This window comes from Ornithorhynchus anatinus, chromosome 3 (assembly GCF_004115215.2).
Source record: "Ornithorhynchus anatinus isolate Pmale09 chromosome 3, mOrnAna1.pri.v4, whole genome shotgun sequence".
Taxonomy (NCBI): Eukaryota; Metazoa; Chordata; class Mammalia; order Monotremata; family Ornithorhynchidae; genus Ornithorhynchus; species Ornithorhynchus anatinus.
Window position 1 is genome coordinate 41,901,083 of NC_041730.1, and position 23,184 is coordinate 41,924,266.

Consider the following 23,184-nt stretch of genomic DNA (forward strand, 5'->3'; position numbering starts at 1 on the left):
CACAATATGCCAGGAGCATTCTCAAAAGTGGAAACTGAAATTTAGAGCACCTGGTGGTAAATCAGACTGAAATTTTACAGAAAATTTCATTGGCATCTAGGAAGCAGCATGGCCTAGGGAAAGAGGATGGGTCTGGAAGGCAGAGGATCTGGGTTCTAATCCTGTTTGGCCACCGGCTCACTGTGTGACCTTGGTGTGCCACTCATTTAACTTCTCTGAGCCTCGGTTTCCTCAATTGCAAAATGGGGATTCAATACCTACTCTCCTTTCTACCTAGACTGGGAGGTCCATATAGGACAGGTACTGTGTCAAACCTGATCAGATTGCATCAACCACAGCTAAGGTACTAAATTACTAAGGGTACAGTCCTTGGTGCATAGGAAGAGCCTAACAAACACCACAATTATTATTATTACTATTTTCAAAATGAATCACTACCAACTCCACTGCTGAATAACTCCTCTCAGTCCCACTCTGCCCAAGAATGACTGCAAACTCAGCACACGGTAAGTGTTCAACAAATACAATTGTCTGACTGACTTCCTGAATGACGAAGGGTGTGCGGAGAAGAGGTGGTATGCCTGCATCTTTACATAAATGCAGCAGAAAAGCATGCTTGACCTTGAGGACGTGCCTTGAATTATCTTCCTGTGATTCATCTCTTACGATTTGCTGCCATTTCAAACGATATGAGCAGGATTTTTTTTTTTTAAGCAGGCTACAATTTGCTGCAAACCCTTATGAATACCAACCCAACCAACTCTACCCTGGTTGTGGTAATCCAAGATCTATTTTAGGCTTCCATTCACTTCTGGCCCAGCGGCATGGCCTAGTGGAACAAACATGGCTCTAGAAGTCAGAGGACCTGGGTTCTAATCCTCACTCTTCCCTGAACCAGCTTTGTGACTTTGGTCAAATCACTTTACTTCTCTGTACCTGTTTTCCCTTGTGCAAAATAGGAATTAAATGACTATCTGACTCCTATTTCTTTATGGCAGGGATGATGTATGACCTGATTTTCTTGTACTACCACTTGTATGAGGCTTGGCACCTAGTAAGCAACCTAACATTATCAAAATTATTATTATTCCAGACCCCTTACATATCTCAGCAGAGCTTTGTTAAAAAACAACTTAAGGCACTGTTGTCTTTTTTCATTGTGGGCAGGGAATGTGTCTAACAACTTCATTATAGTGTACTCTCCCATGTGCTTAGTACAGTGCTCTGCACAAAGTAAGCTCTCAATAAATATGATTGATTGATTTTTTTCTTGATTAAATAGTCAAGTGAAATGGCACTTTTGTTGGAAAGATTTATTTCTTTCTCAGTAAACCTCAATGGTTTATGCCTTGCCCAATTTTCCAGGCCTGAATCGGAAGGGAATGTGTTCAATTATGAAAAATGTGAGCCGCTTCAGAATGTCCAAGACACAGAGACCAAATAATAATTCAAGAACTGCCTTGGATGACTGCACAACAAATACTGTAGCCTAAGTCATAAGATTAGTGTTTAAAAAGATGCTGCATTATCAACCAGGCCCACTGAAGTGAAGAGTTAAATTTATAAAAAGCAATCATTTAAAACTAGGAAATATCTTTCCACTAAAAAGGAGATTGTGGCTTTCACTTCAGGCGTGATGTATTACTGCTTCTTTTTTCGGGTCAAATCCACTGCCTCGCTTCTCTGTGCCTACACGGAAGCTGTTCGCAGTGTCCGAGTACTAAGAGGTCTGTAGAAACTACAGCCTGAAGACCGCACCATTTCTGAACAAAGCAGACTCCAGACACCTTCGTTTTTGTTCGCCATGTGAAAAAACAAAGCCAAAACCTTGTTACTCTAGCCTCCTGCTGCAGTGCTGAATTCCCTAACTGAGTCACAGAGTTATCTAAGATACAGGTTTATCTTGTCTGTGGCTCATCATCGCTTTGCTCTCACCTTCCAGAGAATCCCAGCAAAGAAACCAACTGCCTTCAGCTGGGAAGACAAGGAGACTTAATGTCTAAAAATGTCATTTTTACCACTTAGAAAACTTCCAGAGACTCTGTCCCACTCACAGGCTTATGGACAATCCTATTATTATGGACATCCCTACAATCCCTTGGATGACCCCAAATTTCTGCAAGTCAACCCCACCTTCTATACAATAAGTTCCTTGTGGGCAGGGAACGTGTCTACCAATTCTGTTGTATTGTACTCTCCTGAGAGCTTAGCACTGTGCTCTACACAGAGTAAGCACTCAATAAATACAATCGATAGAATAAGGATCCAGGTGGAAGAATGGAATGACCCACCTAGTCAGTCAGTTGATTGTATTTATTGACAGCTTGCTGTGTGCACAGCACTGTATTAAGCACTTGGGAGAGTACACTATTACAATATAATAATAAATGGCATTAGTTAAGCGCTTACTATTTGCAAAGCACTGTTCTAAGCGCTGGGGGGGGAATACAAGGTGATCAGGTTGTCCCACGTGGGGCTCACAGTCTTCATTCCCATTTTACAGATGAGGTAACTGACGCCCAGAGAAGTTAAGTGACTTGCCCAAGGTCACAGAGCTGACAAGTGGCAGAGCCGGGATTAGAACCCACGAACTCTGACTCCCAAGCCCGAGCTCTTTCCACTGAGTCACGCTGCTAACAAACACATTCCCTGCCCACTGTGAGCTTACAGTCTAGAGGGGGAGACAGACATTAATAAAAATAAATAAATTACAGATATGTACAAAAATGTTGTGGGACTGGGAAGGGGGATGAATGAAGGAAGCAAGTCAGGGCGATGCAGAAGGGAAAGGGAGAAGAGGAAAGGAGGGCTTAGTCAGGGAAAGCCTTTTGGAGGAGATGTGCCTTTAATAAGGCTTTGAAGGGGGAGAGTGTAATTGTCTGTAGGATATGAGGAGGGAGGTTTTCCAAGCCAGAGGAAGGACGTGGCTGAGAGGTCAGCGGCAAGAGAGACGACATTAAGGTACAGCGAGAAGATTAACATTAGAGGACTGAAGTGTGCAGGCTGGGTTGTAGTAGGAAAGTAGAGAGGTGAAGTAGGAGGCGGTAAGATGATTGAGTGTTGTAAAGTCAATTTTGAGAAGTTTCTGTTTGATGCCGAGGTGGATGGGAAACCTCAGGAGGTTCTAGAAGAAGAAGCTTGGCCCCACACAAGGAAGAGCACATAGACAGAAGCCACCTTCACCACATTTGACAGGTTAGACCAAGTTAGAGAAGCAGCAAGGCTTAGTGGATAGAGTATGTGCCTGGGAGCCAGAAGGACCTGGGATCTAATCCTGACTCCACCACATCTGCTGTGTGATCTTGGGCAAGTTACTTAACTTCTCAGGGTCTCAGTTGCCTCATCTGTAATTGGAGATTAAGAACACGAGCCCCATAACGCATAGGGACAGTGTCCAACCTGATTGACTTGTACATACCCCAGTGCTTAAAACAGTGCGTGGCACAAAGTAAGTGCTTAACAAGTAACATTATTATCATTATTATTAGTAATAGTAGTAAGCCCAGGGGTCTTCCTGCCTAAAGAAGAGAGGAGCAATCAGCACAGCCTCCAAGCAACATCCCCGATTGATTTATTTATCAACAAATAACAAATTTTGCTTTTAAATATTTTCTTTACCATCCTCTTTCTTCCCTGTGGTTCAGTCCTACCCATGCTTTAATCCATGGCCTCCTTGTGTGGATCATGTCCAAATTAAAGTCCATGTCACCTCCCAAGACTCAGCATGGCCCATCACACATCAGAAGTGATTAACTCATGCAATGGAGTGATTGATTTAATTGAACCTAAAACTCTGAAGTCACTCCCTGGTTCCCACTGTTCGTTCGAGCATTTAAATCCCCTCAGCGGCAATCAGGGACACACTCAATCCCAGCAGTCATCCTAAAGCATGCCAGGATGCTTTTCCTTTTTGCTCTAGGTCTCCCAGGTTGGATCATCCCAAACCAGACATTTCATATGCTTTGTTTTTCTGTTCCAAGGAGGCATTTGACTGAAAACCCTTTAGGACAAATACAAATTTCTAAATGGAATTCCACCTCAATTGGCTCTGCCCTTTGAAATCTAGACTCTCATACCTTTCAGATTATGCTTTGAAGCTATTTAGAGTACTATGGCCACCACTCCTCAACCCATCCTGCAACAGGAAGGTCCTTCAAAAGTCTCCTTCCAAAGAAACTTGTGAAAATGTCCAGGCCCAGCCAACCTCCAAGCACCTCGGTTTGCCTGCAGTGACCTGATCCTCACATAGCCGTAGCTGAGGCAGGATGGACAGGAGACTGACCTCATGATCGTACTACACACCTTGTCACCTGCAGTCTATCTCCCTCAGTTCATCCTCATGTGTCATTGCAAATCAATTTACCTTGGAGATGACAACCCAGCAATTCCTCTTTTTTATATTGGCATTTGTTAAGCGCTTGAGAAGGAGTGTGGTCTAGCAGATAGAGCATGGGCCTGGAGTCAAAAGGACCTGGGTTTCCATTCCAGCTCCACCATTTGTCTACTGGGTGATCTTGAGCAAATCACTTCACTTCTCTGAGCCTCAGTTACCTCATCTGTAAAATGGGGATTAAGATTGCAAACCCTATATGGGACGGGGACTGTGTCCAACCCAATTACCTTGTAGCTATCCCAGTGCCTAGTAGAGTGCCTGGTACATAGTAAGTGCTTAACGAATACCATTATTATTATTATTATTGTCATTATTACATGCTATGCATGGTTTTAAGCACTGGGGTAGAGACAAGTTAATCAGGTGGCAATTCCTGTCCCACATAGGCTCACAGTCTTAAGCCCCATTTTACAGATGAGGTAACTAAGTCACAGAGAAGTGAAGTGTCTTGCCCAAAGTCACAATAGCAGACAAGTGGAGAGGAGGGAGTAGAATCCAGGTTCTTCTGGCTCCCAGGCCAATCAATGCTCTATCCATTAGGCCAGGTTGCTTCTCAATTCCCTCTAAAGGCATCCTAAATCCTGCCGTGACATATTTCTGACACCCTTTTCCAATTTCCAATATGACTTTTTAGCCCCCAACTAGGCTGTTTGCAATTTTGTTTTGAAACTTGGCAGCATTCAGTTTAGGCCACTCCAACTTCTGCATAACACTTCTGCCCTGATTTTGAGAAAGACAGAGGTGGAGATGCAGGTCCCTTCCTAGACAGTTAGAAGAGTCTAGAGGAAAGAACAGAGTCCCGGGAATTAGGACACCTGGGTTCTGGTCCTGGTTCTTCCTCTCAGCCTGCTGTGGGATCTCGACCTCTCTGTTGCTGGATTGCCTTCTCTAAACCAGAGATGATAATGATAACAATTCTTGCTTCTCACTGAAATGTTGCAAGAATACAATGAGCTAACTAGTGCAAATCCATTTGGGAAAATATGATATATCATTAAGGTATTATGTGCTAAATTTGATTCAAATGTAGCAGACTTCTTAAACTGGATATTAAGGGCTCTTTTTTTCAAAATTTTGTTTCCACAGAATCTTCACCACCTGGCTAAAACAACTTCTCAGATTTTAGTAGGCTTTTCTCATTAGACTGGAGCTTCTGATTTTACAGAGGGCAATGAGTCTTTAGTCGCCACTGTAAAATATTTTTTGTATACCTGTGTCACATAATCTTCTGTACTTATGCCCTATACATTATTAAGCCACTCAAGTGTGAATGAGGAAGAGCCTCTTTTTCCCTGACAAACAATTTGATTATTCTAGCACCACTGCAGCAAATGTCATCTCTGTTCTTCCATAGCAAATGATTATTTGTTAAATGGTAATGACCGTAGCAAATATCCCAACTGATGCAGACAAAAAACTCACCTATGGATTTGGCATTTTTCTTGCATTTGGTAATATTTTAACAGTGGAAATCACAAATGTATTTTGAGGTAATAGCATTTTCTTCTCCTATTTTTTTTTAAATGGTATTTGTTAATAATGTTGGTATTTGTTAAGCGCTTACTATGTGCCGGACACTGTTCTAAGCACTGGGGTAGACACAGGGGAATCAGGATGTCCCACGTGGGGCTCACAGTCTTAATCCCCATTTTACAGATGAGGTAACTGAGGCACAGAGAAGTGAAGTGACTTGCCCACAGTCACACAGCTGACAAGTGGCAGAGGTGGGATTCGAACTCATGACCTCTGACTCCAAAGCCCGTGCTCTTTCCACTGAGCCACGCTGCTCCTCTCACACTGTGCCAGGCACTCTACTGGGTAAACATGAGCTAATCAGGGTGGACATAGACCATGTCCCACATGGGGATTGCAGTCTTAATTTCCTGCTGACACTCTTTTCCCTAACTTTACCCACCAGAATAATTGGGAATGACACCAAGATTGTGGCTTCTAGGACAGGGAAAATGATGGTGTTATTAACCAAGATTCAAGTTAGAAGGAAAGGAGAGTTTAAGAGGGAAAATGAGGAATCCAGTTTTAGGCACACTGAGTTTGAAGTGCCAGTCTATAGCCAAGTGGGGAAGTCTCAGAGGCCAGAAGAAATATAAGATAGTAAAGGAGATGAGAGTCAGGGTTAGCAAAGTAGAGGCATCGCGAATAAAGGTGGAAACAGAAGCCACGCAAGCAGATGAGGTCCCTAAGAAATTGAACACCTAATCCTGCTCAATAAATACCACTAACAGATTGGTTGAACAAATGCATCCTTTATGATTTTGGAAATCCAACCTTCACCTTTCCAGACTGAAGAGAAGCAGCATGGGCTAGTGGAATGAGCACAGGCCTGGGAGTCAGAGGACCTGGGTTCTAATCCTGGCTCTGCCAATTGCTTGTTGTGTGATTTTGGTCAAGTCATGTAACTGTTCTGTGCCTCAGGTTTCTCAACTGTAAAACGGGGATTAAATCCTTCTCCATCTAATTTAGACTGCGAGTCTCATGTGGGACAGGGACTGTGTCCAACCTGATAAACTTGTATTTTCCCCTGCACTTAGAAAAATGTTTGACACATAGCATGCACTTAAATACCATTAAAATTAAAAAAAATTAAAAATAATTTTAATCTTTTTAATATCTCCTTTTATGGAGCTTGTTCCATCCCCTGAAACTCTAGGTTGTTTTTTGTTGTTGTTGTTTTTCTAATGGTATTTAATTGCCTACTATGTGATAGGCACTGTACCAAATGCTGGGGTAGATACAAGCTAATCAGGTTGGTTACAGTCCCTGTCCCACATGGGACCCATAGTCTTAATCCCCATTTTACAGATGAGGTAACTGAAGCAGAGAGAAGTCAAGTGACTTGCCCAAGATCACACAGCAGACAAGTGGTGGAGCTGGGATTAGAACCCAGGTCTTTCTGATTCCCAGGCCCGGGCTCCATCCACTAGTCCACATTGCTTCTCTTTCTTCAGTTGTTCCATTATCCAGGGTAGTAGGCAAATATGAAATTCTAGTAAGTACAAAATGTGCGTTTGGGGTTACAACTCTGTGACCTAGGAAAACCAAGAAGCGCTGTGGCCTAGTGAAAAGAGCAGAGGCTTGGTAGTCAGAGGACCTGGGTCCTAACCCCAGCTCTGCCTCTTGTCTGTTGTGACTTCTCTGTTCCTCAGCTTCCCCAACTGGAAAATGGTGAGTCAATACCTGTTCTCCCTTCCACTTAAAACTGGGAGCCTCATGCAGGACAGGGCCTGTGTCCAACCTAATTGACTTTTACCTGCCCCACTGCTGAGAACATTTGACACATAGTAAGCACTTATCGAATACCATCAAACAAACAATGCTCTATCCATACCAGAGAGGGGACAGAATAACTACTGAATGGATTATTTGGTATAAAATCAGAGATCTGACCGTCCTCCTCGGAGCACAGAAATAGAGGTAACCAGCAGAAACTGCAACTTGAGGGATTTGGGTTTGATAGTGGGTTAGTCCTGAAACTGGTTTGTTATGGAGTGTTTTTTCTGGAGGATTTTCTTAACTAGAGTTCCTTAGTTCCTTGACCTGGAACAAGTTACTTCACTTCTCTGCACCTCAGTTCCCTCATCTGTAAAATGGGGATTCAATATTTATTCTGCCTTACTTAGACTGTGAGCCCCATGTGGGACAGGGACCATATCCAACTTAATACAGCACTTGGCACACAGTAAATGCTAATAAATATCATAAAAGGTCTGTCAAGCTCCTTTTTAAAGCTTAACAAGGAGAGCCATGTCCTAGTTCTTCACAACTGTAGAAGTATCAGTGCGCAGAATCCCACAGGAAATCTATTCCTACCCAGTATTACATTGAATCAGGGACCCCTTGCAAGCCGTAATTCATATACTGCATCCCTAAGTCCTCTAGGACCTCCTTATTTGAAAAGACAAGATTCTTCAAAGTAACTCTGCCCAAAAGATTTCTTTGCAGTCTATCTTTGCTGTGTAGAGTTAGTCAACCACCTCTGTAGCATAGCAGCCCATCACCAACTCATTAGCTAACTGGTGATCTGCTCTGAGGTGAAAAATAGTGGCTTTCAAGGGACAAAATAGTAAATGAATTAACCTAGAAAACAATCGGGATTTCTGAAAACATATTCTCGAATACTAGAATGTTTGAAAAGGTTAAGAGGAATAGGAATCAGGTAGGACTGTTTGATGAACAAAAGAAATCATCGAATCTGAGAAGGCATTAAACTTTGGAATGAATTGACATACAATTATTTTGAATCTGAAAATTCTAGTTCCAATTTCTGTAGACTTAATTCTTCACTTTTTCAAATGACCAGGAAGGCTAGGGTAGAATGCTTTCATTTGGCAACTCGTCTGACTCTGGCCACAACCCATCCATATTTTTCTTCCACCCTCTCATCCCCACAGCACTTAAATGTAAATATCGGTAATTTATTTATATTGATGTCTGTTTTCCGTACTCTAGACTGTAAACTTATTGTGAGCAGGGAATGTGTCTGCTTATTGTTGTAGTGTACTCTCCCAAGCACTTAGTACAGTGCTCTGCACACAGTAAGCGCTCAATAATATGATTGATTGAATGAATCAACCTGGAAATTTGTTGTGGTCAGAAGGTAATCAGTCCCTCAACCCTGGAATTATTTAGAATTCATCTTTGCTTTGAGACAAATATTTCCATTGGTGGAGAGGATTTCTATTGGAGAGAAATATGAAAAAAAATGATTCTGTCAAATAAATCATTTATCTTGAATAAGTAGTTTCAAATTCTGGAATAAATCTAATGGGGAAAGGTAAAATACAAGAAATTATCTAGAAATTTTAAAACTCTAAGGAACTATGACACGTTGAACACTTTTGAGACTTTTCTTTAGCTGTAAGCTTTGTCACATCACCAAAAAAAGTTTAATTCACTATTTATTAGCTCCACTAGCTGGTTGAGAAATCAGAAACATATTATGATCTTTGCAATGACTCTGAATGAAAAAAGCTGTCCCCTCTTCAGGGAACTCATTTCCTCTCTCCTGGTCTGGCCTACCTCACAATTTCAAAAAAAAGCAGTTTTTAAATGAAGCATATAATAAGTTTAAGATGATGGTGTATCTTCTAACATTACATGGAGTATAGTAAATCAAAGTTTAGGTAAAGGGGCTTGGCTGATTTTAATGCATTTGGTATTCACCCCAACCTCAGCCCCATGACATATATCTATAAATTATTTGTTCATGTTAATGTCTGTCTCCCCCTCTAGACTGTAAGGTCCTTGTGGGCAGGGAATGTGTCTACCAACTCTGTTGTACTGTACTCTCCCAAGAGCTCTGCACATAGTATGCGCTCAATAAACACCATTGATTGAGGTAGATATTTCAAGTCCCTTTCCACATGCAGTAAATCACACTCAAAATTAAATCTGGGTCCTTTATTTTCAGCCTCTTTTAGAAGACCGTGGCAGTGTCCCAGACTTGAACTATTATTCCTTCTGATATAGTTGTTGAGATTTCTGAAAAGCTACTTTTTTTTCATTGGTATTTGTTAAGCGCTTACAATGTGTCAAAACTATTCTAAGCACTCTTCTAGGTACAAGAATCAGATAGGACACCGATCCTGTCCTGCATAGGGCTCACAGTCTAAGTAGGAGGGAGCATTTAATCCCCATTTTACAGTTGAGGAAACTGAGGCCCAGAGAAGTTAAGTGACTTGCCCGAAGTTAAACGGCAAGCAACTGGTAGAGACAGGATTAGAACCCAGGGCCTCTGACTCCCAAGCCTATGTTCTTTCCGCTAGGCCATGCTGCTTCCTTAGTAGGCCAACCTGCTTCTCAGGTAGTCCACCTCTGAGCCAAGGTTAGGAGAGACTTACATCATAGCCACTGTTCCGGATCCCGCGCTGAGGTCTCTCCCTTGTCACTAAAAGATCCATCTCGGTCTCCCCTGGACTCGGACTGTTCAAAGACTGTCGGCTTCGGTACACAGAGTTCTTCGTCTGTTGCCTACAGTGAGAGAAAACACTGTTGAATCCCAGCTTGCACCCAGGTGCAGTTGACTGCTGAACCAAACTTCTCTCCCCAGGGAAAATTTGGGTTTTCTGATTTTGCCTCACTCTAGTCCAAGAGTTGACTACCTCTCTTACCCAGCCATTGCAAGTGTATTTGTACTTTTTCATGCCCTTTAATATTAAAGCACACAATCAACTTGTCCCATCCTACCTCACCTCACTACTCTCCTATGACAACCCAGCCCACATGCTTCGTTTCTCTAATGCCAACTTATTCACTGTACCTTGATCGCGTCTATCTCGTCCATGACCTCTATCCCACATCCTGCCTTTGGCGTAGAAAGCCCTCCTTCTTTATAATAATAATAATAATGTTGGTATTTGTTAAGCGCTTACTATGTGCAGAGCACTGTTCTAAGCGCTGGGGTAGATACAGAGTAATCAGGTTGTCCCACACGAGGCTCACAGTTAATCCCAATTTTACAGATGAGGAAATTGAGGCACAGAGAAGTTAAGTGACTTTGCCCACAGTCACACAGGTGACAAGAGGCAGAGCCAGGAATCGAACCCATGACCCCTGACTCCGAAGCCCAGGCTCTTTCCACTGAGCCACGCCAGAATGATTACTCTCCCCACTTTAAAGCTCTTTTGAAGGTACATCTCCTCCAAGACTAAGCCCGCCTCTCCTCCAACTAACTCCCTTCTGCACCCCTTGATTGTCTCCCTCCCAGCATCACAGCATTTATATGCATATGTGTAATTTCATTTATAAATATTAATGGCTGTCTCCTCCTCTAGATTGTAAACTCTTCGGGGGCAGGGAATGAGTGTGTTAAATTGCTATATTGTACTCTCCCAAGCTCTTAGTACAGTGCTCAGCACATGGTAAGCTCTCATTAAGTACAATTAACTGACTTAATGACTGAATCCCACTGGATCACAGTAGCACCTCTCAGTAGATCCTAACTAAAAATATTCAGCCTTGCAGGGCCTAAGAGCAATAAAATTCAGGTATCAAGGACAGAGTTGAATTTCTGACTGTCAGTAATAGCTCCCAACCTAAGAGGCTATATTGGTTTTGATTATTCAGCTTCTTTTCTATTTCCATACATCTTTTGTGCTGTTGTTGTTACCACTAATTGGTAAATGTGGGACTCTGGGGATAGAGGCATCCTTCTCAGGGTGATTTTTCATTTTGTTTTGATTTTATGGTATTTGTTAAGCTTTTACTATGTGTTAACTCACTGTTCTAAGTGCTGGGGTTGATACAAGTTTATCAGACTGGATATAGTCCCTGTCCCACATGGAACTCACAGTCTAAGTAGAAGGGAGAACAAGTATTGAATCCCCATTCTGTAGTTAATAATAATGTTGGTATTTGTTAAGCACTTAATATATGCAGAGCACTGTTCTAAGCGCTGGGTAGATACAGGATAACCAGGTTGTCCCACTTGAGGCTCACAATCTTCATCCCCATTTTACAGATGAGGTAACTGAGGCACAGAGACGTTAAGTGACTTGCCCACAGTCACACAGCTGACAAGTGGCAAAGCTGGGATACGAACCCATGACCTCTGAGTCCCAAGCCCAGGCTCTTTCCACTGAGCCACGCTGCTTCCCATAGCCACGCTGCTTCCCATATAGTTGAGGAAACAGGCATGGAGAGGTTATTGACTTGCCCAGCAGGCAGGTGGCAGAGGTGTGATTAAAACCCAGGTCTTCTGGTTCCCAGGCTCAAGTTTTTTTCACTAGAACACACTGTTTCCTGATGTTCTGAAAGATGCAGGTTTATGGTGTTAAGGGATTTTCCTTTGGCGTATTCTCTGTGATAATTTTCTTCTAAGAAATGAATTACCTGGTAGAATTGCCAAAGTTTCTTCAAATCCATGCCTAGGCAATACCAAAATTAAGCCAATCTGGCCCCTCTTGAACTTTAGATCATTGTTCAGGTTGTTGAGTAACTGCACAAAACAGATGCCAATTGGAAGGAAAGTGCTGCTTAGCCCCTTATACAGGTGGGGAAACAGATAAGTAGTGGTATAAAAGTAGTAGCGTTAGTAGCAGTAGTAAAAATATTTATGGAGCATCTGCTAGGTGGAATAAACTATATTAGATGCTTGAGAATTCCAAAAAATATATAAAGAAGTGACACAGTCCTTGCCCACAAGAAGCCTACATTATCACAGGGGACACAGACATAAAGGAGTCAAAATAAATCTTTGAATGTAAAATTGAAAAACATAAATACAATGAGGACCAGTGTGGCTTAGTGGAAAGAGCCTGGACGTCAAAGGACCTGGGTTCTAATCCCTGCTCTCCCACTTGCCTGCTTTGTGACCTTGGGAAAGTCACTTAGCTTCTCTGGGCTTCAGTTACCTCATCTGTAAAATGGGGATTCAATGACTGTTCTCCTTCCTACTTAGACTGTGAATGCTGTGTGGGATAGAGATTGGATATGACTTGATTATCTTCCCCAGAGCATAGAACAGTGCTTGACATTCAATAGTATTTATTGAGCGCTTACTATGTGCAGAGCACTGTACTAAGCGCTTGGAATGTACAAATCGGTAACAGACAGAGACAGTCCCTGCCCTTCGACGGGCTTACAGTCTAATCGGGGGAGACGGACAGACAAAACAATAGCAATAAGTAAGCACTTACCAAATACCACTACTATTATTATTATTTTTACAAAAGTGCTGAGAATTAGTATAAATATGTGTTAGAGGTGACCGATGGGTTTATATGATTCAGGGAGCTGGGAATTAATTGGGGAGGTCTTTTTGGAAGAGGTGGGATTTGGGGAGGCCTTTGGGTATGGAAAGAGCTGTGCACTATCAGGATGCAGGAATAAGAGCATTCTAAGCTGGCGGAAGAGCGTGAGGTGGGCAACATAAACCAGAAAGTTGAGAGAAAGGTCTAGGTAGAAAATGGGCTTGAGAGGAACAAAGAGCATATTAGGGAGTAGTGGATGAAGACAGCATATAAGTATGGAGGGGAGCGTTGCTGCAGAACCTTGAAGCTAACCATGAGGAGTTTTTGCTGATGTGTTGGGAGAGGAGAGATGTGCCACATGACACTTCAAGAAGATGATCTGTGCTGCAGCGCACAGCATAGAGAGGGAAGGAGGGCTGGGGGAGGCTGGAAGAAAGAAGACAGTGAGCAGGCTGAAATACATATCTTGCTACAACATGAAAAGAGTATCTCCAACTTAAATAGTGAGGCCCATATGGGACAGGGGCCATGTCCAACCCGATTAATTTATATCTATCCTAGCGCTTGATACATAGTAAGCACTTAACACATACTATTATCATTATCATAGTTTATTCCAAGGTCCTTCCCAGAGTCCGAGCAGAACCGGGGTGAAGTTTCTGGTTGATTCTCAGACCTCAGACCAATCTTCTAACCTCAATAACTTGTTTTCCCTATCAGCAGGGACGCCTAAGAGTCTACAGATTCCTTTATCTGGGACATGGGGGGGGGGGGGGGAAGGAATGTACTTGCTTCATGGGCTCCTGGGAATTCAGAGACCTGGGTTCCTATCAGGACTCTGCCCAGTGAGTGAGGAATTTCTTATCTGTATGTGTTAGCCTCGAAGAGTAGCAGTGATCATCACCAGGAAGGAAACACTATCACTTATTGGCAAGGATTGTCAAGTGTCAAAGTTCAATCATTCAGTTGTATTTATTAGACACTTACCGTGTGCAGAGCCCCATACTAAGTGCTTGGGAGAGAACAATATAACAAGAAACAGATGCACTGCCTGCCCACAATGAGCTTAGGATGAGAGGCTATAGATTGTAAAGTTATTGTGGGCAGGGAACGTGTCTACCAACTCTGTTGCACTGTATACTCCCAAGCTCTTGGTATAGCACTCCGTATACAGTAAGTTTACTTACGTATACAGAGAGCCCCTGTCCTCTCCCCCTCCCTTCAGGCTCACATCTCCTCCTGCCTCCAGGATGTCTCCACCTGGATGTCGGCCCGCCACCTAAAACTCAACATGAGCCAGACTGAGTTCCTCATCTTCCCTCCCAAACCCGGTCCTCTCCCAGACTTCCCTATCACCGTGGATGGCACGACCATCCTTCCCGTCTCTCAGGCCCACAATCTCGGTGTCATCCTTGACTCGTCTCTCTCGTTCACCCCACACATCCTATCCGTTACCGAGACGTGCCGGTTTCACCTTTACAATATCGCCAAGATCCGCCCTTTCTTCTCCACCCAAATGGCTACCTTACTGCTATGGGCTCTCGTTATATCCTGGCTAGATGACTGTGTCAGCCTTCTCTCTGATCTCCCTTCCTCCTGTCTCGCCCCGCTCCAGTCTATTCTTCACTCCGCTGCCCGGCTCATCTTCCCGCAGAAACGATCTGGGCACGTCACTCCCCTTCTTAAACAACTCCAGTGGTTGCCTATCAACCTCTGCTCCAAACAAAAACTCCTCACTCTAGGCTTCAAGGCTCTCCATCACCTTGCCCCTTCCTACCTCTCCTCCCTTCTCTCTTTCTACCGCCCACCCCGCACGCTCCGCTCCTCCGCCGCCCACCTCCTCACCATCCCTCGGTCTCGCCTATCCCGCCGTCGACCCCCGGGCCACGTCCTCCCGCGGTCCCGGAACGCCCTCCCTCCTCACCTCCGCCAAACTCTTTCTCTTCCCCTCTTCAAAACCCTACTTAAAACTCACCTCCTCCAAGAGGCCTTCCCAGACTGAGCTCCTCTTCTCCCTCTACTCCCTCTACCACCCTCCTTCACCTCTCCGCAGCTTAACCCTCTTTTCCCCCCATTTCCCTCTGCTCCTCCCCCTCTCCCTTCCCATCCCCTCAGCACTGTACTCGTCCGCTCAACTGTATATATTTTCATTACCCTATTTATTTTGTTAATGAAATGTACATCGCCTAGATTCTATTTAGTTGCCATTGTTTTTACGAGATGTTCTTCCCCTTGACTCTATTTATTGCCATCGTTCTTGTCTGTCTGTCTCCCCCGATTAGACTGTAAGCCCGTCAAACGGCAGGGACTGTCTCTATCTGTTGCCGACTTGTTCATTCCAAGCGCTTAGTACAGTGCTCTGCACATAGTAAGCGCTCAATAAATACTATTGAATGAAAGTTTTCAATAAATACCTTCCATTGATGATTTAGTTAGCAAGTGTTTCTTAGGCATGCTCTAGCACTTAGAACAGTGCTTAACACATAGTAAGAGCTTAATACCATCATTATCATTATCGGGGTGCAGAGCACTGTACTTGACACTTCGAGCTGCCTGATCCAAAGAAGAAATAGTCTCTCCCCAACAGAAGCTTTCCACCAAATTTTGTACTGTATCTTGTCCTGGCAAATTCAAAACAATCGCAGGGCGAGGGGCCATCTATCGAGGAAACAAGGCTTTAGTACAGTGCTTTGTACACCTAAGCTCTCAATAAATATGAATGAATGAATGATTTCACAAGTCCATGAAGCCACATATTTTCTTAGAGACTCACACTGCTAATACATATCCCAAAGTAGTCACATCCTTGACCTAATTACAAATTGTGTTTGAAAAAGCCGGCTTTTAGCAATTGTCTTGAGGCTGCCAATTAGCCCATTTAGAGAAGACTCTCAAATGAGAGGGGAGGAGGAGCTGCTGTGAAATAGGTTATTTTGTGACTACCAGGAACAAAACAGTGGGATTCTAAAAGCCGATAACTATTGTGGCTGGTCAAATTTCAAAGTAATACACAGAATAAAGCTGTTCTACCTAGTTTTTTCTTAGAGTTTATATTTTGTACCCAATTTTTAAATGGTATTTGTTGAGAGCTTATTGTGTGAGACACTGTACTAAGCACTGAGGTAGATACAAGCTAATCAGTTTGTACAGAGTCTATGTCCCTCTTGGGGCTCACAGAAACTGAGGCACAGAAAAGCCAGGCGACTTGCCCCAAGGTCACACAGCAGAAAAGTGGCAGGGCCGGGATTAGAATCCAGCTTCTCCGACTCCCAGACCCATGTCCTTTCCACTAGACCACATTGCTTCTCAAGAGTAGCTTTTAAAAAGTGGTTTTTAAGGAGCTTTTAAACCTAGCTTCGTGGGCCTGAATAGGAAGGGAGTCAGATAGACCTAGGTTCTAATCCAGACTCTGCCACTTGTCTGCTGACTGACTTTGGGTGGGCACTTACTTTCTTTGTGCCTTGCTTACCTCACCTCTAAAATGGGCATTAAGACTGTGAGCTACATGTGGGACATGGACTGGGTCTAACCTGATTAGCTTGTATCTACGCCAGCACTTAGTACAGTACCTGGTACATAGTAAGCACTTAACGAATATCATAATTTAAAAAAAAGAGTAGGGGGTTCTAATGAAAAGGGTGTGAGCCTTCGAGTGGGGAGACCTGAATTCCAGTCCTAGCTCTGTCACTACCGGACTGCCGAGTATCCTTGAGCTAGCTACTCAACCTTTCTGGGACTCAGTTTTTTTGGGTTGGTTTTTTTTTTCCCTCTGAAAGGATGTTGTAATATATAATTAAATAACTGAGGTGAAAGCCTTTTGGAAAAAATAAAAAATAAAAAGTTCCAGATGAATTCATGGTGTGGTTATTATTATTATGAATTAATTATCTCAGGCTGCTAAAATACCGGCCAGGGTCTAGGAACATCAATCACCTAATTGGTAATTTCCTAAACTATATCTGATTAAATTGTTCGCAGGTGGTCTGAATGAGTTGCTTTCAAGTGTCTAACATTTCCTCTGGGGGAGTCATCTGCTTACCCAGCAGGGTCTGGCTGAGTACACAAGGCTCAGCTTACCTGAGGGATCCTCAGGGATCTTTCTCCATTCCTATTTGGGAAGATCTGCACATACAGTTCATGTAAATGGATAAGGTATGGGGAGTTAACACTTCTCACTGAAGACAGCTCCCTAGGAAATCATATCCTTTCATCTATTTCTTTTCTTCAATTACTAAGCCCCTGACAGATGCTGGTGTGGTGAATTAGACACAGGACCAAGAACCCATTTCCCTGTTTTATTGCCAGTTATGTTGCATGGATCTGACTTCTAGACTGGAGTACTATTCATTCATTATTGAGCACTTCCTGTGTGCAAAGCACTGTACTAAGCACTCGGGAGAATACAATATAACAATAAACAGACACATTCCTGCCCAAAACGAGAGTACTATCCCTCAGTGTAGTTGTACTATACTTACTGTGGATATCTTTACCTTCAGTAAACATTTCCCTGATGCCAGCAACTGTATCATTATTATTATTATTATTATCATCATTTATTGTTGGTTTTGATAAGCACTTACTGTGAGTCAAGCACTGTTCCAGGCCCTGAGGTAGGTACAAGTTACTCAGGTTGGACACGGTCCCAGTCCCACCTTGGGCTCACAGTTTAAGTAGGTGAGAACAAGTATTTAATCCCCATTTTACAGTTGGGGAAACTGAAGCCCAGAGAAGTTAAGTGACTTGCCCAAGGTCACACAGAAAGCAATTGGCAGAGCCAGTAATAGAACCCAGGTCCTCTGACTCCTAGTAAGCCGGTCATGGAGGCCAATAGATGGAAGGATTAAAGCCAGGAGGCTGTCGAGCGGAGAGGGAGATGTTGCTGGGAAAGAAATACTCTCCAAGGGCTTCTCTGGGAAGGGTGGGAGGAGGAGATGGGGTTATTTTTAGCCTTTGAAACCTGTCCCATTTCACTCCTGCACTTGAAAGCGCCTTGAATTACAGCTTCTTGGTTCAGGTCAAGGTGCTGGGATGACAACTCCAACCACCAGCCTGGCTGTCTAGTGGGTGGGAACAACACCAATTACTTTCCCTAAAATAGTCTCTCCTCTCCTAGTCCCGTGGTTCCTTGGAAGCACCCATCGGATGCAAACCGGTGAGGACAGGTAAACTTGTTTCGAGGTCAGAGAAATCACCGACATGTTTCCCAATGTTCTTGCTGTGCTTGAGTAACAACCTGAGACGGGTCCACATTTTGCTAAACAGTAATTCCGGAGATTTGCAAGACCCTAACCTGAAAGGAAATGTTTGTTGAATAAAGTGTGCCTCAGAGCTCCTGTGACAGTATGAAAATCATCCTCCCTTTGGGTGAAACAGAAGGAATTCAAATACAGCCCCTGTCTTTGTCAAAGCCTAGCTTAGTCCTTGTTAATAATAGTATTTGATAAGTGCCAAGCATAGTGCTAAGCACTGGGGTAGTTTACCCAATGATCAAATTGGACACAGTCCCTGCTCAACATAAGGCTCACAATCTAGGCTCCCTCTCCTGCTAGACTGGAAGGTCTCTGTGGACAGGTATCATGTCTACCAACTCGATTGTACCGTAGTACAAATGCTTACTACAGTTCTTGGCACTCAGTGAGTACTAAACAAATATAAGACTTATCAGCAAAGTCAGTTAAACCTCTTTGCCTAGAGATTTTGCTTAGAGACATCTAAAAGCGAGGTGTGCATAGTATTCCTAGGAAACTGCCGCAATGCAAACCATGAAGTCACACTTAAAGAACCGAACAGGAATCCTGCACTTTAACACTACGTTTAGCCTCTTTCCTGATAGCCCTACTGAATTTTAATAACTCTGATAACTTTCTCTCACTTTATAGTAACATTCTGCTTTTTCAGCCCTTGCACAGTTTTCCTTGATTCAACCCCTCCTTCCTTTCAGTTTCTGCCTCTTTCCTCACACTCTCAACCCTTGAAATATTCTGACTGACCTGAATTACAGAGATAAAGGGTTTATTTCATCTGCTGCTTGCTATCTATTTGGCATTAGACAGTGATAGACTTCTAGCAGGTTAGTAAAAGTTAGCACTTGGAAAATTGAATATTTACAAATGTGAACCCACCAAAAATCTGCTTCATCATCCTTCATTTTTGGTATGTATTTATATTGCAATTTGATTATGGAACTGTGTTAATTGTGTTTTCATCACTGGTTTTTAATATAGTTATAATTTCTTAGTCAATAAGGGGGATTCTTGGACACACATTAATTAATGCACTTTATATTTTATTTCTTACATGAAACTATACTTCACTTATCGCTCTTGTGCACAACACTCTATGTTCATGGAACTAATTAAGAGTGCTAACCAGGCATTCCCTGCAATTTATTCTTCTTCTTGAAAGAATTACCATAGCTTTTGAGAAGCAAGGTGACTTACCGGACAGAGCATGAGCCTGAGAGTCAGGAGGACCTGGGTTCTAATTCCGGATCCACTTCATGATTGCTGTGTGACCTTGGGCAAGTCATTTCACTTCTCTGGGCCTCAGTTACCTCCTCCATAAAATGTGGACTAAGAGTGTGAACCCCAGGTGGGGAAGAGACTGTGTCCAACCTGATTCACTTGTATCTACACCAACATTTACCACAGAGTAAGTGTTTAACAAGTATCTGTTGCTGAATTGTATATTCCAAGAACTTAGTACAGTGCTCTGCACATAGTAAGTGCTCAATAAATACTATTGAATGAATGAATTAATTAATGAAGTACCATAATTTGGTTGGGAGTGTTGTTCAAAGTCTCTGTGATTGCTATATTGAGGACTAGAATCAGGCTCTAGTGGGCATAGGAAGTTCAGGGGGTGCTTGCAGGTTAAAATTCTCCCATTCCCTCTCTGGGGTGTAGGCAGATACCCGATTCTCCTCTTCATGTGCCCTTCCTTCCCCAGCACTTTGAACAGAGACCTTATCAGAGAAGGGAGGGCACTGAGGATGGGTCAAAATGGGGATAATGCCACCTTTCTCTCTTTCCCTCCCAGACCTTTCTGAAACCTTCGGGACTCCCCAAGGCAGAAGTCCTCCTTTCACCAAATCACTGAGAAGCAGCATGGCTTAGTGGATAGATCCCAGGCCTGGGAATCAGAAGGACCTTGGTTCTAATCCCAGGTCTGCAACTTTCCCGCTCTGTGGTCTCTGGCAAGTCACTTCATTTCTCTGTGCCTCAGTTACCACATTTGTAAAATGGGAATTAAGACTGTGAGCCCCACAGGGGACAGGGGCTCTACCCAACCCGATTTTCTTGTATCCCCCTCACAGTAGGCACTTAATAAATACTGCAATTATTATTATTATTATTAAAGCAGTCTTGCTTATAGCCCAGTGCAGGCATGGGGACAGTTGCTCAGCTGGTTATTGAATAAAGCATAATGCTCACTGCTAGGTGTATTCCAGAAGCTAAGGAAAGGGCAATTTCATACTTGAGGACCCTTCTCTCCTTTGACCTTACTGATCCTGCAAATTTTATTGAGCAAAGGGTGGCAGAAATCAAGCCAACAAATGCTCCTGCACTTACCCCTCACAGAGAGTACATGGTTATTCATCAGAGCACATTCAGAAAGCAATTCTGACCCCTCAATTCTCAGCGGGGAGTAGAACGTCCGAACATTCGGCTTTACCGACGATTGCTGCCAGACATTTGACTGATCTGGGCTTTGATGATCTGAGAGACAGGAGAAGTTTAAAGGCTCTGGAGACTCGCCAAGTGCTTAGTACTGTGCTCTGCATTTAGTAAGCGCTCAATAAATACCACTGATTGATTGGAGATCACCTCACCTGCTTTTAGGCTCCACAAATGGAGGCCGCGCTTCTCCCTCCAGATCCAACACTTGATCCAGTCCCTTCTGGGTTTTTTCATACATCTTGTTTCTCTCCGACAGGCACTTATTACTCTCCACCTGGGGAAAATCATAATATCCTTTCCTCTTGGCTTTGAGACGCAGCTTGTTGCGATAGTGCTCAATATCAGACTTCTGCTTTAGGGCTTTGTTAACCTGAGGACAGAGAAAAAGCTCCATTGGTGTAAGCAATCTGAAGTTCTACCCTGACCATAGGTGACAGTGGGGATTAAACAGTCATATTTATTGAACACTGATTGTGTACAGAGCACTGTACTAAGCGCTTGGGAGAGTACAATGCAGAGAATGTGTCTGTTATTTTGCACTCTCCCAAACACTTAGTACAGGGCTTTGCACACAGTAAGTCATCAATAAATATGATTGACTGACTGACTAACAATATAAAAGAATTGGTTAGACACATTCCCTTGCCCACAAGAAGTTTACAATCTAGAGGAGCTTTGCCTAGAAAGTTTGTTCATCCCATGGTGAATCTTACTCCTCACCACAAACCACTCCTTTTCTTTCTTCGATTAGTTTCAGAGACACATATCATTTTAGTGACTTTCAATTAGAGGGGTTTTTTGTTTTTATGGTATGTTAAGTGCTTTCTGTGGGCCAGACACTGTTCTAAACTAATCAGGCTGGACACAGTCCAAGTCCCACATGGGGCTCATGGTCTCATTCCCCATTTTGCAGATGAAGTAACCTTTAAAGTAACTTGCCCGAAGTCACACACCAGACAAATGGCAGAGCTGAAATTAGAATCCAGGATCTGACTTCCAGACCAATGCTCTATCTAGCAGGCCGCACTGATCTCCTCAGGACCATAAGCTCACTGTGGGCAGGGAACTTGTTTGTTTATTGTTATATTGTATTCTCCCAAGGACTTAGTACAGTGCTCTATACACAGTATGTGCTCAATAATGTGACCGATGGAAAGTTGTTGTAATGAAGGCACTAGTACTAGTTAGGACAAAGGAGGTGTTTCTCTGTAGCTAACACTCCCCTGAAACAGGGACTCCCCACTCACTGATGCTGCATTGGGTCAGAACCCAGGTCACATTCCAGTTTTCAAAGGAAATGGTTCCGGGTACCAAGTCGTTGCCCGGTCTGGATGAGAACTGGCAAGACTCCATAACCCTGACAAAAAGCCACAGCCCATTGTCTGAACAAACGAATCACAAAGATAACTGACTGAACCACTTTCTAAACTTCCACATGACCTGGAAACACAAACTTTGGAAACCAGCCCTTTACAAAATTTAATTATCCAGCCCTCCTCCTGCTGCCTGAAGGACAGACATATGCATGCTCCTCTGCCCTGGGAGAAACTGAGGAAGAGGGAGTTCTCTCCCCAACCCCCAGAAGAGATGGGGCAGGTAGGACACTCAGACCTCTCTTCCCTGTGCCCAGAGAAGCCCCTGGTTAAGCGGGGCCTCCTGATTCTGACTTCCACTGAACAAGACAGGAAAGGGAAGCTTCTCTGGACCCAACATCTTCTTCCTTTCTAGACTGTAAGCTCACTGTGGGCAGGGAACGTGACTGTTACATTGCTATATTGAGCTCTCAGTGTTGGATTAGCCATGTCGGGTACATGTTAGGTTAATGGCTTACTAAATTACAACAACCTAAACAAATGAAAGTCTTCTGGGAAATGCTTGTTTTATCTGTATTCTTCCAAATAAAACATTAGTTTATGGTTTGTCCCACCTGCTCCTTCCTCTGATTGGTTTCCCAGAGAACCAGTACTGACTGAAATCTCAACAAGAAACCACCTTCTGGGCCAAGCACATACTCGTATTCAGAATTTCAATGAAAACTCCCCTAGGGGGCCCGCTTGTCTTGTTAAGACATTTTAATCCAAAGCTCCTCCATGTCTGCTTATTGTTATATCGCACTCTCCCAAGTGCTTGGTACAGTGCTTTGCACACATTAAGCACTCAATAATATGATTGAAAGAATGAATGAGGCTCTGGAGAGACCTTACTTACCTCCCCGTTAATGACAGCAGACTCCTGGCTCCTCTCTGATGCAGGATGGGCAGGAGGGAAGGCTACTGGCTTGATTGCAATCAGCTGCACAGATCCAGAAGACGTGTCGAATGGATCGGCAGTGGCTTGAGCTCCACTGTCAAAGAGAACCACTTCTTCCTCTTCATCACTCACTGGCACTGAAGCGTGACAT

General features: G+C 43.4%; 1 protein-coding gene across 1 annotated transcript in view; it reads right to left on the reverse strand.

Annotated features, from left to right (window-relative positions):
- KIAA1549L (KIAA1549 like) overlaps positions 1-23,184 on the reverse strand; it is a 200,368-nt gene that overhangs the window by 31,386 nt on the left and 145,798 nt on the right. Inside the window, exons 15-17 of the mRNA XM_039911466.1 lie at positions 22,992-23,170; positions 20,936-21,153; positions 10,252-10,381 (exon numbers count right to left, since the gene is read on the reverse strand). Coding sequence (XP_039767400.1) covers positions 10,252-10,381; positions 20,936-21,153; positions 22,992-23,170 — 527 coding nt within the window. The remainder of the gene's footprint in view (positions 1-10,251; positions 10,382-20,935; positions 21,154-22,991; positions 23,171-23,184) is intronic.